Source organism: Carassius gibelio, chromosome B1 (assembly GCF_023724105.1).
Source record: "Carassius gibelio isolate Cgi1373 ecotype wild population from Czech Republic chromosome B1, carGib1.2-hapl.c, whole genome shotgun sequence".
Classification (NCBI taxonomy): Eukaryota; Metazoa; Chordata; class Actinopteri; order Cypriniformes; family Cyprinidae; genus Carassius; species Carassius gibelio.
The window spans coordinates 22490796-22508821 of record NC_068396.1 but is presented as its reverse complement, the minus strand read 5'-3'; the positions used below and the strand labels follow the sequence as shown (position 1 = coordinate 22508821).

General features: G+C 38.2%; 1 protein-coding gene across 1 annotated transcript; it reads right to left on the bottom strand.

The window, feature by feature from the left end:
* Positions 1-925: 925 nt before the first annotated feature.
* Positions 926-4371, bottom strand: pou4f2 (POU class 4 homeobox 2). The gene is made up of 2 exons (XM_052547060.1): positions 3634-4371; positions 926-3326 (listed from the first exon to the last, which is right to left on the bottom strand). The coding sequence occupies exons 1-2, from the start codon at positions 3844-3846 to the stop codon at positions 2388-2390; spliced, it is 1152 nt and encodes a 383-aa protein (XP_052403020.1). The 5' UTR covers positions 3847-4371; the 3' UTR covers positions 926-2387.
* Between the last annotated feature and the right edge of the window lie 13655 nt (positions 4372-18026).

The window sequence follows — 18026 nt, the reverse complement described above, 5'->3', positions numbered from 1 at the left end:
AAATGTTAAGTAAATGATTTCCGAGCGATTTCCCCAGTGGCAAATTGTACTTTATCATGTATCAAAGGTGTTTAACAATATTGTTAAAATCACAATAATGAAATAAACACATAAAAAAAATCATAGTGCATTCTTTTTTTTTTTCTTTTTCTTTTTTTTTTCAAAAGAACAAAACGAAATGCAAATTGGATTCTTCATCTATTAAATCTCTTTGAAAATCGTCAGGAAACATCAATGGCAAAAACCTCTTTTATTCAGGCGGCTGTCCGTGGTGCTGAAACCAATTGGTACGCCTAGAATGCCATGGCATGCACTGCTACTGAGATGACACTCCCATCTCTTTTTTATTATTTGTATCATTTTTCATACGGCCCAACAGTGAACTGAGTCAGTCTTCAAAGGGCTGCCTATGTCGGCAGAAGAACGAGAACCATCGACTGTGGATTTAAATGGAGCCCGGCACGTTGGCAGGCGAGGTGTTTTTCTGGCGGCCTGACATCTGGCAGCGCTGTGCTCGAGGGACCTCCCCAGATCTCTATAGACTTCATGATTAGACTCTAATAGAATATTAGCATTTGCTCTCAGGTAGGCTTCTAAGGGATGCGAATGCTAGCAGCAGTAAGCCGTTCGTGAAAATACCAAGCGTAGCTCTACAGCTCAAGAAGATGTCAAGACGTCTTTTTAAGGCAAACAGCAAAATACTAATCTAATCAGATTACCCGTTTGTATCTTGCAAGAGAAATAAGAAAAACTGCAAACTGGTGTTAAAGACACGTGTAATCCACACAATGAGCAATGTAAGATGGAGACAAACGTTTCGATTATATTTAACACACAGTCCATGAAATGTGTCCATGAAAACGTCAGACGTCTGAAAACTCTGTTTGGGCCTTTGGATATAAATGAATCCATTGAGAACGTTCAATAAAATGTTAAAATGTTGTTCTTTAATGAAACACATAGTTCAATTCAATTATCAAATAGTAACTTAAATATACATTGATGTAATAAATTAATGAATTGATCCGACAATTAAACCTAAAGCAACAGACATTACAGTTACCGCAGCTAAAACAGCAATACAGCAAATACCTGTACGGATATTGTATGTGTATGTCCAAATGAGATATTTACATTTTACGTGAATGTTGTTGTTTTTTTTTCATTAAGAAAACATTACTAAACATGGTGAATTTAACAAGCAACGACTCCATAATTATACGCGTATTATTTATACAAATAAATAAGCAGATAACATACATGAAAATAATTTCAAAGAAAATGTTCTCATATATCTCTCGATTGTGCCTTTTCGAAACATTAGAAGAACGAAAAAAAAGTGTGGCCTGTTTCAAGCAGTTTCCCCGTTTGCAGAGGGCCACGTTTTCCTTGTTGTCTCAATATGATTTTCTCAAGCAAAAACGTGGAGGGAATCCCAATAAATATGTAATGAAGTAAACATTACCTCACATGATAAATAGTTCATAAGAAACATAGCCACGTTAGAGCGCAGGCGTATTGCAACAGATATTTGGCTGAACAAATACCATTACTAAAAACAATTGAAACTCTCTTCGTGTTCATTATGTCCAATATGTTTTGTTTGAATAGCTAAGAGGTCGGTTATAGCAAATATGCCTTCACAAGAAAAAATATGGATGTTCTTCTCGCCCATTGCCTAATTGTAGGTTATGGGTTATCATTATTAAAATCACAGAAGAGGAATTAAGAAGACGACAGACAAAATTATGCATGTAACAGCTAAATCAATAATTTACAAGGTGCTGTTTGGTTATTATCTAATAATGTTGCAGAATCGTTCTTGGACATAATTCGTGATGTCCTCTTTTCTTTTTCTTTTTCTTTTTCTTTTTGTTTTCTTTTTTTTATCTAACGAACCCTGAATTAACACCAGATTGAAACGTGACATGCTGAGAAAGAAATATTACAAAAGAAAAACACTGACAAGACACTGTCACCCTTTTGACCTGAAGTATTTGTCCCCCTCTCAGTTTAGAATAATTTCTGGTGTTGTGATACAGAACACTTTCTGGTAAACGACTAAAATACGCTATTCAGCGTCAGGCAGGCTGTCTGATTGAGGTTTAAAGAGTCTTGCTCCTCTGATATAGAAAGTGTGCTAGAATAAGTGAGGAAAAACGAATGGTCTTACTTGATCAGTCAAACGATCCTTTAAATGATTCCACATCCCCTTTGCGTAATACGTGACAGTGATTTTCAAATGTCTCTTTTGAATATCATGAAATTCTGGTTCAATGTACAAGTTATTGATGATTGAAAAAGGTGTGAGATAAGAAATATTTTACAAATCGTCTCTAAACAGTTTTAGGAGTCTCTCGACACGTCGCGTTGGTCTTCTGGTCGAGCTAGACGCAGGCCGAGTATTTCATGCGTTTTTGTTTCTGCCTCTGGTTGCAAAACCAAACCCGCACTACGTTCTTTTTGAGGTCCAGCTTCTCTGCGATTGCTGCGATTTTCTCTGAGGACGGACGCGGCTGAATAGCGAAATAAGCTTCGAGGGACCTTTTCTCGGGGGCCGCGATGGAGGTCCGCTTCCTCTTCTTCTCGGCCCCGTTGAAGAGCTCGGGTTTGTTGAGTTTCTCCCGGTGCGACTTTTCAGCCTCCTCCAGCCAAGCTTGCAGGATGGGCTTCAGGGCGATCATGTTGTTGTGGGACAACGTGAGCGATTCAAACCGGCAGATGGTACTCTGGCTTAAAGAGCCTACGCCGGGAATCTTCAGGTTGGCCAGCGCTGACCCTACATCCGCTTGGGTCACGCCAAGTTTGATCCGACGCTGTTTAAAGCGCTCAGCGAATGCCTCCAAGTCCCTGGGATCTGCATCCACGTCGCTCATGCAGCTCATGTGGGATGGAAGCCCATGGGCGTGAGCCATGTTGATGGCAGCTTGGTGCATGTGGTTCATGCCTGCCATGTGAGCTGGGTGCGTAGGCGTGGAGACCACCGAGCCGTCTGGCCCGGCCATGGCTCCAGCAAGTGCCAGTCCTGGGGTGATGTGGTCCAGCAGGTCGCCCTCCAGTGCCTGGTGCGGCTGGTGGTGGTGGTGATGGTGGTGGTGGTGGTGATGGCTCGCCAGAGCTGAAGGGTGCGAGATGGGCACGGATGACGACGAGGAGGACGACGAGGTGCACGGAAGCGTGTTCATGGTGTGGTAGGTTGCGTCCGGCTTGAAGGGGCTGTGATGAGGAGGGTGATGATGGCTTTTGGTCTGCGAGACTATATCCACCGCCGCCAGAGCTTCCGCGCGGGCCAACAAACTCTCATCCAATCCGCCGAATATATTGCTCTGCAATTGCAAATAGAATGCACACATAACTGTCAGCAGGGAATTCGCGCTCCACTCCGTGCTTTTAAAACATTTCCAGCATGTAAAAAAAAGAAAGAAATCTTAAAAAAGAACACACAAAACAAGACACATGCAACATCCCAGGTCATAAAAATTAATACGAAAGGCAAACCCGGCTGAATACATAAGTTGGGAGGGAAAAATGGAGGTGTTGGGTGATTTGCTGTGCAGACATGAAAAAAACATCAAGCAGAAAAAGTGGGCTGTCAAAATGTGCCTTTAAGCGGTGATTATGCAGAATACGTACCGGTGGGGTTGGGAGACATGCTCGGCGCATCGCCTCCGAACCGCCGCTGCTGATCGTGCTGCTGTGTCTGGACGACGAGCAGGAGGACGAGGGCGCGTTGGAAGTCAAAGTGGAAGAAGAGGACGCAGAATGCAAACTGGAGTATTTGGCCTCGGCCAGACTGGTGTGGGGCATGGCGAACGCCTGCTTGCTGTTCAGAGACATCATCATCATGTTTGCTACCGAGCCTCGGCGAGTTCCTTTTAATAACTTAAGACTCCGCCTTCTTCTTGTTCTTCGACTGGAGTTCAAGCCCAGTCGCTGCGCGGAAATCTCAAGTCTCTGGCGTTGCAACGAACGTGAAGAGGAGGATGATGCACCAAGTCTCTTGATAGCTCATCTAGTGGTCTGAGAGAACGATCTCCTGCTCGCTCCGTCGCGCGCCGTGGCTAGAGACGTGCGTCGAGCACCAGTAAGCCATGCAACCTGTCGGTAAACTCCTTCAAAGATCACGTCAACTCTTGCCAAAACGCTCTGCAGAAATTTTCCTCCGCCTTTACAAAATACCGTGCGTTTGTCTCGTGCGGAAGCTGATGCCTTTGGTGAGTTTGTTTTTGCGCACACTTTTAAAACGAGTGCAGAAGTTTCTTCTCTCTTCTCTTCGTGCCGGTTCCAGAACGACGATCTCGCTCGTTAACCTTTATCCCGATTCTTGCTGAATTTGATTATGAGATAAAGGTGACAGTCGACTACTTTCAATGCTGCGGGGACTCGATCTGTCTGTGCTCTAAGGCGAAGGGCAGGCTGCGTCTCCCGCTCTCTCTCTCTTGCTCACCCATTCTCTCACTCCCTCTCCTCTTACACACTCTCTCGGCTGTACCTGAAAAACCTTTCATGATTTATTATTCTTCATTAGCCACAGCGCCGCTGGGGACTCTGCGCATGGGCAGTTGCAAGGACTGCAAGCGAGTATTGTGTGATACTTCAATAAAGTTATTGAGGAAACCACCCTGGTTAAAGGAATAAAATCAAAGCAGAATTGTATTCTAAAGTTAAACATTTCGTATGTCAGTGTTTGAAAATGCATTTCTCCAAAAAGCACACGTTGTTTGTATGTTGCACAGACTTTCACTTGTAATTATTTCGTAACGCTTATGTAGGCTACAAGTCCAAACTTTCACGATGATACCAAAAATATTAGAAAGATTCGGTGCTATGTAATTCGTAATTGCAAGCTTGGTCGGAGAAGCGTGGATGAATATGAAGAAATCACCACAGACAGCTCCATCATCTGCTGTCCCTGTTGGGTGAAATAAAGCAAAACGCAGGACTATCATTCCATTATAGCGAGGTAATTTGATATACCGACACGCATTAAACAAATTATGTCCAGTGTAATGCAGACATATTGAATTTAAATGTAATTTATATTTGCTCGACTCAGTAATTAACCTGCTTTGATTTTATTTAGAGAGAGAGAAAAAAAATCTACTTCGTGTTGACGAATTTATTAGTTTTCCCAGTTATTGAAATAATAAATAGGAAAGCCATTTGAGTTATCATTGAGCGTGTCTTATGAATTTGATGTCTCAACAGAACAGGCTACACTGTGTGAAGCATTTCATTAATGACACAGAAAAGCGGATTTTTACAACTCTTTAGGATTTAATTGCAAACCCAATACAATTATATACTCGTCGCAGCGGGCTATTATCATATCTTCGTTCTAATTAGACTACTTCATCAGTGATTTAATTAAAAACCTTTAATCATGTTCTAATTAACAAGGCTAGTCTAATTTGTTTAATCTATTCGAGTCCATTGGATGGGGTAATTGATGCATCATAGCGACCGACTAACCTCTCATGTAAAAGTGCACATCTAACGTGAGATCCAAATTTTAACTCGAGCTAAAAATATTCTAATGTGTTAAATTCATTAAAATGCTCGAAACAGTAATTACAATTTAGTTGAAAAATAATGAGGTCATATCTGTCAAATATATGCCAGGCGCAAAACACTTTGTGGAGATACTTGCATATAATAAATATGCCAGTATGTATCTGTTTATCTTAAATGATTGTTTGTCATCAAATTTATACTAATTAGGAAATTAAATTAGACTAAGGGCTGCATCATGTCTCTGTTGAAAAAAAAATAAATAAATAACCTAGTCTGCACTTTGGCTATATAACAAGAAATCATTTGATACAATCTGACTAAATCAACCAAAAATGTAAAAATGGCTCAATAAATAAAAATACATAAATAGGAAGAAAAAATATATCTCCGTATCGGATGTTTATAAATACCCAGTGTCACTGATTCTTATGTGTGTACGTCGTCGTGAAATCTGTCCCGTGGCAATCACAAGATTTTTGTCGATGGTGCAGAAGGCGCGCGGTTACTGTACCTCTCCAAAGGGAGGGCCACCCCTGGCGCGCCTGCTCAGGAGACTTCAAGGCCCAATCACTGTCTCCTTGTATATACCCAAAGACTGATTTATGATGAAACTTTAACGAAATCATTTATATTTCACCACCCCTAAATCGGCAAATGAAATTTTCATTCACAATGAGCCACACAAAAGTATATCTAACGTCAAATAAATCAATCGGGTTTAGCTCTGAGGCGATTGAGTTTGAGGAGTAGTTTTGGTTCACTCTAGCGTTAAGAAATGTATTTATCAGGGCGCTTTAAGTGCTCAGTTTTAATATATCTGATCTCAGCTAAACACATAATCAGTTAAAGTACCAGCGGCCACAATGTCTTTTGCACGTGCACGTGCAGTGCGCCCTCTGTGCATAATTTAAAAATAATAAATCCTTTTGAAATTTCAATGCATTTCAGGTGGTGATCATGGAAGTTTGGCTTTTTAATACAAATATTACAATATTTTTTAAATGAATTTCTTTAACCCCCTTTCTCTGTCTGTTTTTCTTCTCTCAGTCTCTGTCTCTTTCTGTCTCTGCCTTTTATTTGATGACATTGTGCTTCAATTTGTATTACCAGGCAGGTGCTTTTAGGAGCTTTTTGCAAAGATTCTTCTCCTCCTTCAAAAGCTCTGTCCGCATGCACATAAATACACTTTATTTTCCCCACTATAAGAAAGCAAGCTCTCATAGGAATTCTGACTAAAATTGAGCTTCATAGACGTTTTCTTTTACATATAAATAACACTGCACCAGCAGCAACAACCCAAAGCAGGAGGATAAAAAATCAGCCAGACTTGATGTACAGTAGCTCAGGTGACTTGTTTGCTTTTTTTGACATACATCAAAATCAAGGTATGCCGCTGTGGAGCTTGTGTGCTTTACACAAAGACATTCTCACAAGCATCCCTCAGGAGCCAAGCACGTTAACAATCCCAATTACATCCGGACCACCAGAGACAGCTGTTTTAATACCCACCGCTCCTTTGTGCCACCAACACAGTCACTGCAGCTTGCTCTAAGAACACAGGGACAAAGGATGATGCATCACCGGAATGTGAGGAGGAAAGAGAAAGCTCGAGATGAAGTAAAGGAGAAATAAAGAGTACAAAAGAAAGATTGCGAATGCGCCATGCATGTGGGAGTGTGCAGGATATTTAGAGAGAGAGAGGAATCAAGTATGTGTGTGTGTGTGTGTGTGCGTGTGTGTGTGTGTGTGTGTGTGTGTGAGTGTGAGTGTGAGTGTGAGTGTGAGGAGAAGACAGAGAATGTGTTTTTGTATGTGAGAGTCTCTTTCTTCCCTGTTCTCAGTAGCAGGAGTTTAATTCACTGCAACCTCATTCAATATGTGGTCTGCACTCACTAGGAACCAGTGGATGTACAAAGGACACAGCCTTAGCAATTAGCTCCAAATAAGCAACGTTAGACCTTCCTCTGTCTATTTTTCTACAAATTTGAATGTCTAAAACAGATGCGCCAATGTTAATGTATTGCCACACAGAAGAGGCTTTGAGAAATATATATCTGAACTTGAAGACATATTACTTTCTTAAATGCACATCAAGTCAGTTTGATTAGCGTAGAGAAACAGGATGTCATCTAAGCAGATTACATGCCAAAAAATGTTTCCATGACACCAGTAACTATATCAGCCTAGCAGTAAAGCCAGAGTCTAGCTATCAGTAATGTTCATTTACTCTGAGACTTCAGGGCAGAGCAGGAGAAGGTCAATCCTCATAATGATGTCACATACCTCTAGGTCCTCCAAATCAATATACTGTAGAGGGGTTCACTGCACCTGTCACTGCATCAAATAAGGCACTGGTTAGAAATTGTGGCTTTGTATTGGTCTCACTGGATGATATGAAAAATATCAACTTCCCTTTTGGCATTATTTAATTATAAATCTTGGAGTTCGAGTCACCATATACCAGAATAAATAAATAAATAAGATCCCTATGTCCATTTTTTAAAGATAGTTTTTTCAATGTAACTGTTCACAGCTAAGTACCATAAATATGCATATCATTGCACACAGTACATACTAGAAAAGGTTTGAAATCGTTACAGTTTATTAAATGTTTTTGAAAAATACAGTAAAAAAAAGAGTAACATTGTGAAATACTATTAATATTTGAAAGAACTGTTTTCTATTTTAACATATTTTAAAATGTAATTTATTATTACTCTTGCCTTCAGTGTCACATGATCTGTCAGAAATCATTATGCTGATTTGCTGCTCAAGAAGCGTTTTTTTATTATTATGCACAATTTCCAAAAATCGCCAAATAAATGCAGCCTTGGTAAGAGATCTTCTTAAAAACAACAACAACATCAAAAAAATCTTTAATATACAGTATATAGAGCACAACATCATACGATTTGCTGCATGTGAGGAACAGTATGTCAGCTGCTTTTCTTATGATTGGTCATGTACTGCGCTGCCTCTGAATTCCATCCGATACAGTTGAAAATCCTCTCTTCCCCTCTCATTAAGATGACTGTACCAGATGATAATATATAGCATGTCATGGGATGTCTAATGGTTGATGCTAATTGACCCCCTTTCCACCTTTCTTTTGCACAAATGAAAAGGTTTTCCCCATCCTCTGATGGAGCGTGTCACTATCTGATCCAACAAATTAAAGAGCCCTCACTTGTCATACTGTCACCACATGCAGCCTCCCGCTCATCAGCCATAATTATCATTTTCCCCCTTCATCCAATTGCCTGGCAAACACCCTATTTAAAGTTACACTGAGGCACAACATGCCTGTATTTGTGTGACATGATCTGGAGAAGTACCTAGCGCTGGGGTATCTGAGAGCTTCCAGAAATTCTGATTGTTTGGGGGGTGTCTAGATGTTTCTAGCACACGGGTGAGGTAAACTGCTTTCACACTGAATGTGTAAATTAATACATGGAACCCCAACTGTTCACATTCCTGACATCTACGTAGATCAAGATCAGGTAGGAACCGAAATTTTGAAGCATAAACTATGATTATCACGCATCTTTAGATCTTGTTGATAGTGTAATCTCTATTTTCTAGTTTTTTAAGCTTGATAGATAGATAGATAGATAGATAGATAGATAGATAGATAGATAGATAGATAGATAGATAGATAGATAGATAGATAGATAGATAGATAGATAGATAGATAGATAGATAGATAGATAGATAGATAGATAGATAAAGTGTACACTGGTCAATAACATCTGTTTAATAATTTGAAGTCCCTTTGCATTTTTTTTTTTTTTCGTATGACACTCTCATGTTTCTCCCACACATTTCAATATTTGTGATGAATCTCATCTTTGTAGCAAAGTACTTGGTTTCTTAATCATTGAAACATCACATAACAGTGTGTATTCTGACAGTTTCCCTCCCATCCCACTTCTCAGAAAATGAAACATTTATTAATACGTCAGTTTGGTGAGTAGAACTATAGAAAAATGCACTGAGCTTGTGATGGTACATAAAGTAGGTGTTGATAAAATGGAAACTCCTCAGAACTTTAACAGTGTGTTTCATTATTCGGCACACTCACCAGCGGGGTCAACCCCAATGAACGTGATGGGATATTGATGATGTCAGGTCATACAGTAGCTTTGATATGAATTAGGAGTTATTGACCATAATCCCCTTTTTTCAGCTGCAGTACTTCACATTCATTGAAAAAGAAAACATTTATGGACATCATAGTCATAGTTTTTTCATTACTTGTGTTGGTTAAGAAAGTTATTGATGAGTTTATGCATTGATACTTGACGACATTTAAGTTTGTTCATTGCCCAAGATGTCCAAGCAGAAATGATGCTAACAAGGCCCAATCAGTACAATGCATGGTCTCTTATTGAACGTGATACTTTACCTGCTGACTTTGTGCGAGTAACTTTCTAATGTATGCACTGTACCCCTTGCTATTGACAAAAATGCCTGGGCCTGATCAAAGCACAGTATTCAGTGGGTTTGTCAGGGCCATGAAGACAGGGTCTGTAACACTAATGATCTTCAAACGCTTCCCCATTGCACCAGGAGCTGCATGACTTCCAGGCAAGTCCCCCCACCCCTACACCCCCAAGAGAAGCCATAATGGTGCTTGGCTTGTAGGGTGACAGGTGTCAGAGACCCCCTCCATATCCAGCTCATCCCTCGGAAACAGAGGGCCGAGTCTTTTGCAGCCCTCCATAAGCTCATTATTAGCATGATAATAAAGCAACATGATGTTGTTCTAACATGCTGATCACATTTCTGAGAAAGTCTGTTACAAACATCTAATCTGTATGATGATAAAATTAGTTTAGTCCAAATTCACTTCAAAACATGTAGCCTTTCTAATGCACTGATATTGAAATGTTACTTTCAATATTGAAAGGCTTATGATTATTTTCATGTCATGGCCATTGACTGATATTGGCTGATATTAAAATATTATGCTGTTTTTATGATTATTTTTTCCAAAAACAAAGCTCAGTAGTTTTAGATGCTGTGATTTAATTATGATATTGCAACATTGTACACACACCAATCAATAAAATGTCCCTGGACCACAAAACCAGTCATAAGGGTCAGTTTTTTTTGTTTTTTTTTTTAATTGACATATGAAAGCTGAATACATAAGCTTTCCATTTATGTGTGGCTTGTTTAGATAGGACAGTATTTGGCTGAGATACAACTGGAATCTGACGGTACAAAAAAAAAAAAACTAATATATTTTATATACAGTATATATATATATATATATATATATATATATATATATATATATATATATATATATAAAAATAAAAAGGGCGCAGTGTGATGTGTTCGAAAGACCAGCGCTGTCTGCTGCACATATCTTCAAAGCCTTACCACAGCTGGTCTGAGTCTCATGGGCTGGCATCCAATGTAGTGGTGAACAGGAGATTAACGATAACGAGCATCTGATAGCTAGCATCGCTTTAAACCTGGAGATGGTGCTTGTACCCTCGGTTCATTTGAAGATAAAGATAGAGAGTGGAAGCGACAGAAAGAGCGAGCGAGAGTGTGAAAGAGAGAGAGGAAGGGGGAGGGAGTAACCTTTCCAAGCCAAGGTCCACATGGACAGTGTGTGTACAAGTGAGGAGAGGAGTTTGTCTTACATATCAAGCTTGTCATCAGCTACACAGTCCGTGGAGGGCTGCCATCAGTACCACATACTGAATAAACATGAATATATCATGAGCTTCTGCTTATGTAACATTTAGGGGTCACGGTGTGCCTGTCATTAGAAAGAGACAGACAGAGAAATGGCAGAGGAGGACTGACACAAGGCTTCTGTAAACAATTTGTTGAATCATTTGCTAATTTTGACAAGGATTATGGAAAAATAATTATTGAAAGAGGAACTGTATTTTATTTCATAGAAATAAATGTGCGTTGTTTTTTAAAAGAGGATACAGTAATGCATTAATTGAAGCATGAATGCATTATACAGTAAGTTTTTCAAAACGTAAATTATTGTAAGCAAAGTTAACTTGCATTTAATTTTTGCAGATTACTTGGTACACATGAAATTGGTTGTTAATTTTTTTATGTATTATACTTTCTAAAGGTGTAAAAACGAACTTTTATAATCTTTTATAATATTTTATAACAGTGTAGTTATAATTACTCGTAAGATCATGCAGTGCATTGTAAGAAAGTTAATTAAGAATACTTTTATAATGCATTATACAGTCTTCAAATGAAAGTGTCAAGTGTTTGTTAATTATTTATTTATGTTTTTATTTAGCCTATATAATGAAATTATTAAATGACAGAATTTCCATTTGTGGGTTATAGGTGTATGATAAGGCTGTTTATTGTAGCATGGAGTAATGCATGTGACTTTATAGCACTGTACAATCTAAAAAAGATTTTTCGACACTGTAAACAAAACAAGTTTTCCAAGAAATACTCTTTCAGTCCTTCTACTTAAACATTTCACGTTTAATTCAATGTGTTGCTTTCGTTTCTTTGTAAATAAAAAAATAAAATAAAAAAATACTAGCAATTTCTCAGTGAAAATCATTTCTATGTCAATTTTGTTTTGTCAGCGTAGAAATGTTATAAATCACCAGTGTTCTAAATAATCAATGAGGCTTCCAAATGTACCTGCGCATAATGAACCTGTGCAAAAGGTTCAGTCAACTCCCAGATCTGGTCGTCTCCCAATCTGGCAACAGAATTGACGAGATGAGATAATTAGCGGCTCTCCCTCTCCATGACTCTTTTCTGTTGGGGCTCTGCTCTTTTTTTTTCACGAGTCTACTTGGCATTGCGGATCTCCATAACAGGCTTGTTTAAGTCTGTTCTGCAAGCCCCTTCGCCAACCCCCAGCGGAGGGGAGCTCACGAGACCCCCGTCGCGCTTTGAGGACCACTTTGGAGCTTTAATCCACTCCAAATGTGCTGATAATTCTCGTTGCCAGGCCACTCTTCTCTCTTGCCTAGTGTCACAAGAGTGGTCTCACGAGAGCCGATCAGCCAATGATAACAAAGTAGCCAGATGTCTGGTGCTGGCACAGTCCCAGAAGCCAGGCAGCGGTACGCGGCAGCATGCACCACGGGCCCGAGATCAAAGCTACCTGAGATTACTTATGGGCACAAAATATGTGTTGCTTATTCTACAGTTCCCATTAATAACAATCTGGGCAAATTTGTATTTCTAATTAACTCTTTCTTTGGGTGCAGAAATGCTGTAGGTTTATCAGGGCCTCTGCATGTTTTTCTCCCCACAATGTGAGCAAAAAGCAGGAAGACCCGCAAGTCGGATGTTGCGGTTTCTAAAGAAGCAACATTAGCTGTTGGTGCACTTTTTTCTCCTGTTTTTAAACAACAAACAAACAAAACAGAGATTAAACAACACTGATTATTAAAGACACCCTGTTTTCATTTGATTTGCCTTGCTTTTATATTCAACTTTTAATGGCAAATAGATACATATCAATTTTTTTTTTTGTTAGCAGTCACTATAAAGCATTCTTTCTTTTTTACTGGCAATTTTTGTCTTCTATCAAACATCTTAATATCTGTCACCTTAAATTACACTATTTTTGGGAAATCAACAAACTAAAATTCCAACATTGTCTATTAGCACTTTTGGCTCTGTAGACTTCTGGACCAATAGACTAACATAATTTTCTTGTCTTTTTTAATTTTTTAAGACAATACAGCAGTGTGTAACATAATTGTTTTTTGGTAGACTGAAAATGCCCACAATATAATTTTCATCATATTTCATCATAGTTCAAATGTGACCCTGGACCACAAACCCAGTAATAAGGGTACATTTTTAAAATTGATTTATCATCTGACATAATCTGAAAGCTGAATGAACTGAATAAGCTTTCCATTGATGTATGTTTTCTTAGGATAAGACAATAGGCCAAGATACTATTGGAATCTGAGAGTGAAAATTGCCTTTAAAGTTGTCCAAATGAAGGCCTTAGCATTGCATATTACTAATCAAAAATTAGGTTTTGATATATTTACATTAGGAAATTTACAAAATATCTTCTTGTAAAATGATCTATGTATAAAATGATATATATATATATATATGATGAACAGGCAGTTTTTTTTAATGTTTTTTCCTTGTAGCCTAGATTTAGCTTTTAACTTCTAAATTATAACTTACTACTTAATTTTAGCTTAAAGTTGTGCTAATTTGTGAATATTATCATAATGAACAAAATGTAAGAATCCTAAACTTTTTTATTTTTGGTCAGAGAGCTTAGTTTCTGCCATTATCCAAAATTTTGTTGAGGGAACCAAAGTGAAACTAATGTCCAAACTGGCCTACAGAAAATGTCATCTCTGCATCAAGTGCATTTACAAAATGTAAAAATATCCTCAAAAATTTTATGTAATTGACAAATTGAACCTTGTTTAGAATATACATTGACATTTTCACAAAAAATATATTCCTAATACATTAGCACTTACATATACATACACTACCGCTGTTTTATTATTGTGACACTGTTAGTGTACATAGATAATAATAACTATAAATGTTGATACTTGAGAAAATAAAAATGTGAGGGAAAAAATGACATTCAGTTTATCAAACCATGCATTATTTACATTCTCAAAAATTACACTTGCTTTGTGTTGCTGTTGAGTCTGGAATAAAACCAAAAATGATCTAATGTGCATGAAGTGTACATTTGAAACATTTTATTAATGCAGTTGAAAAGTGGGGATCCAAGTTTATTGTATTAAAATGTATCACTATTATTTTATTTTAGTGTGTATCACAGCTAATATAATAAAGATGTTTAAGGCCAACATTTCAAAGATTTGATATTATACAGTGTATGTAAATGAACACACTACTTTTATGCTGCTCTGGGTACAGCTACGGCAGATTGTTCAGTTCTTCAGTTGTTTCTGAATTATTTTGAAGTTAAAATTTGTTTTTCTTCCATTGGCAGTGTTTCTTTCAGCCAGCTCTGAGAAGTTGTTGTTTTCTCCTTCAGGCCCTGGACTACTTTTATTGAGTTCCTCCACTTATTCCATCTCATGTGCACTATTCAGTTTGTAAATATTTAGAATAGAGCACTGCCTTTAAGGAAGAGAAAACAAGACGGGCTCTGCATCATGCTCTGGGAAGGCAATTGTTGCTTCCTTTTTTGCTCACAGAAATATGCAGCCTTTTTTATCTACAAGAAATTCATGCATATTTCTGTGTTTCTGTGTCTACTTTCAAGTCCATTGTTTAATGTACAGATGGTATGCATTTGGAGGTGAGGTACCACATGCACTCAGTCATTTATTAATTATTAAGCAATGAAAGTATTGCTTCATGTCCGTGGCTGATGGGAGGGAGTCCCTCCTCCCTCCTCATTATGAATAAGAAAAAGAATAACTAAGTGGCTGTGTTGATGTGCGAATCATGCAGGTTCCTATCTAGATGAGCAAGGCATCTCTTGACATACTGTCTTTGCTCAGTGAGGATGTAGTGAGGGTTGGCTCTCATGATTAGATCTAGTTAGCAGGCTTTAAATATTAATAGCATTCATTTCTATAGGTGAGATGAAAACGATGGAGATCATGGATGGCAAACAGATTGATGAATTGATTGATTAGACATGAAATACATATCAAGGAGTGCATTAAGCCTTTGAACCCAACCGTCATCTTCCATTTGAAAACACAAACATCAGATAAAGTGATTGACAGCAAACAAAAGCCCTAATTCTGGGCAATATTCTTTGTTGTTCTTTATCACAAAGATGAATCTTTATTGTGACATTCTCACAAAACCTTACACTGAATACTGTTTGGTTTAAATTCTGTCTAAGGATGTGGACAATTTATGTAAAAACACATGATCCTATGTGCTACGCTATTGTCGCAGGTAATGTTATTGTTTTTAATGATTTTTCTAATGTATATGATTCTGTAATATAATATATAATAGTTGGTCACATGTCAGCTTTGGGACCAATTCCCAGTCTTAACTAAATATTAACTACAAATGTTTGCAAAAACAGATAACTTGTTAGCTGTATATATATATATATATATATATATATATATATATATATATATATATGTGTGTGTGTGTGTGTGTGTGTGTGTGTGTGTGTGTGTGTGTGTGTGTGTGTGTCTGTGTGTTTTTCACTAATAAGTTAAGACCTGTGTGTGTATGTGTGTGTGTGCGTGTGTGTGTGTATGTGTGTGTGTGTGTGTGCTCTTGTTTTTGTGACATATCAGGACACAACTCTGTATAACGAAATGGGTATGACACAGGTATTACAAGGAGAGGGTGACTTATGAGGACACAACCCATGTCCCCATTTTTCAAAACGCTTATAAATCATACAGAATGAGTTTTTTTTTTTTTTTTGAGAAAGTAAAAATGGTCAATGCTAACTAAAAATGCTAACTAAATTAGGGTTAGGTGTAGGGTTGATGTAGGGCCATAGAATGTACAGTTTGTACAGTGTAAAAACCATTACGCCTATGGGATTTCACAAAAACAAATGTGTGTGTGTGTGTGTGTATTTTTCTATTCTATGTATATACAATTTTAGAATATAAACATTTGTATATAAAACATAACTACGATTTTTAATATTCAGCGGTAACATACACTCTTTACCGTGGCTCCAAAGTATCATTTGGGTGCACTGGAAACATCCTCTGAACTTCTTAAAATAAGCTTTTTATTCTCATGTCATTTTTTAGCACTTAAAACCAAAAGAATTACTGCCATGCAGAAACTCTGGAAACACCAGTCGTTCATCACTCTTAAAACAGCTTCCTCTTATGCTGCTTGGACTTGGACTGTTATTAATGTGTGCTGAATAATTTATCAGTATAAAATTACCATGGTCTCTTTTTTTTTTTTTTTTTGGCCAAGATTTTTGCCAACAATTAAAAGACATAGATTTCAGCTGTGCAAAATATTTTGTGAATTTTTAATTCCTCTTTTATTGTTATCTTTAATTTCTTTCTTTTCTACTGTGTACACACTCCAGAGAGTGGAGTTCCTCCTCCCCGTTACGCTCTTTGCCTGCTGGGAAGAGTTGTGGTCTTCCCCTGACCCTAACCATGATGAACAGCTTATGGATAATGGATGAACCTCTACGTGTGCTGAACTCCCTCCAAGCAGCCCATAATGGGCTATTCCCTCTTTAAACATAGCCTGAACTTGAGGGTTTGAAAAGTACAGGGTTTGTCAGTTAGAATCACTTCACATTAACTCACCCCCTCGATATGAAACCGTCCTTTTACCAGAGCTTAAAACATTAGAACAGAAAGCTGATTTATTCTAATAATTTTTTTCCAGTACTGCATGCAACGAATATTCATAGAGAGAGCTGTGTGTCTCAATGGACATAACATGAATGGATGCTATCTAGAAGGGTCATAAGCCAGAGTTTGTTTTTCAGCATATGCGAATCTCTCCGCCCGTTCTCAAAAAAAAAGGAAAATTCTCCGGCCCCAGTCATATTCCATGTGGACGACTGTCCACATCTCAATGACGAGGCCAACAATTGGCAGTAATTGGCACGTTGCCTCGGATGTCCTCAGAGAGATCTGAGTGTGAGAGCGGATGGGCTGCCCTTTCCACCAATTAGAGTGCTGCCCCCCAAGGGTGCATTGACTGGTGGGGGCCTATGGTGTGGCTTGATCCGGCTGTTTGTGGAGTTGCTGCCTCGTCATCTTCCTCCTCTGACATTTCAGAGTTGGGAGACTTCAGTGTCAGACCTCGACGCCACCTCCTCTGTCTATCTGTTCCTCTGCTCTTGAGCTGTCAGCGCACACCATCACATCCACCATCTAAGGTCCTTGAAAACTAAATGGCCTGACAGACTCCCCGCTGCCCTCCCTCCAGCAGCCTCACATGGATGGTTCCTCATTTAATGTTGGGCTTAATGCCCATGATGCCCATCTCAATTCAACACTATTGATTAAACTTGGATTATGGAGTCTTTATAGTGAGAAGTACAATGGAAGTGTTTGTTCTTGTGTTCTTTGTTTTATATTGCATTATTGTGAGTAGCGCTTGAGTTTTTGAAAAGCTTGTTTCTCATTCAAGCACTCAGGCACTTCAAGACACTTATGTGAAGAGCCACTTGATTTGACACACAAGAGCCTCTTGACGGCTAGTCACAATATGTGTTAAAGGAGATTAGTGCATAAGATCACATGTTCAGCGCATCTTGCTAACAGCCATCGGTGAAAGCCTTTGGAAAGAAATAAATAGCTGTCCTTTTCAGTGCATTTAGGTAAAGTTCAAATTGCTTGTACCATTTTAATCTAAAATTTAAATACCTTTAACATAAGTATTATTTTCCCCACCCTGAGTTTTTTTTTTTTTTTTCAGACCCACTTGACTTTCTTGTTTCTAAGGGGAACAATAGGAAACATTGGTAATACTTTATTTTAAGGTGTCCTTGATACACGTTACATGCACTTACTATTATAATAACAATAAATTATGTATAATTGCATTCAAAT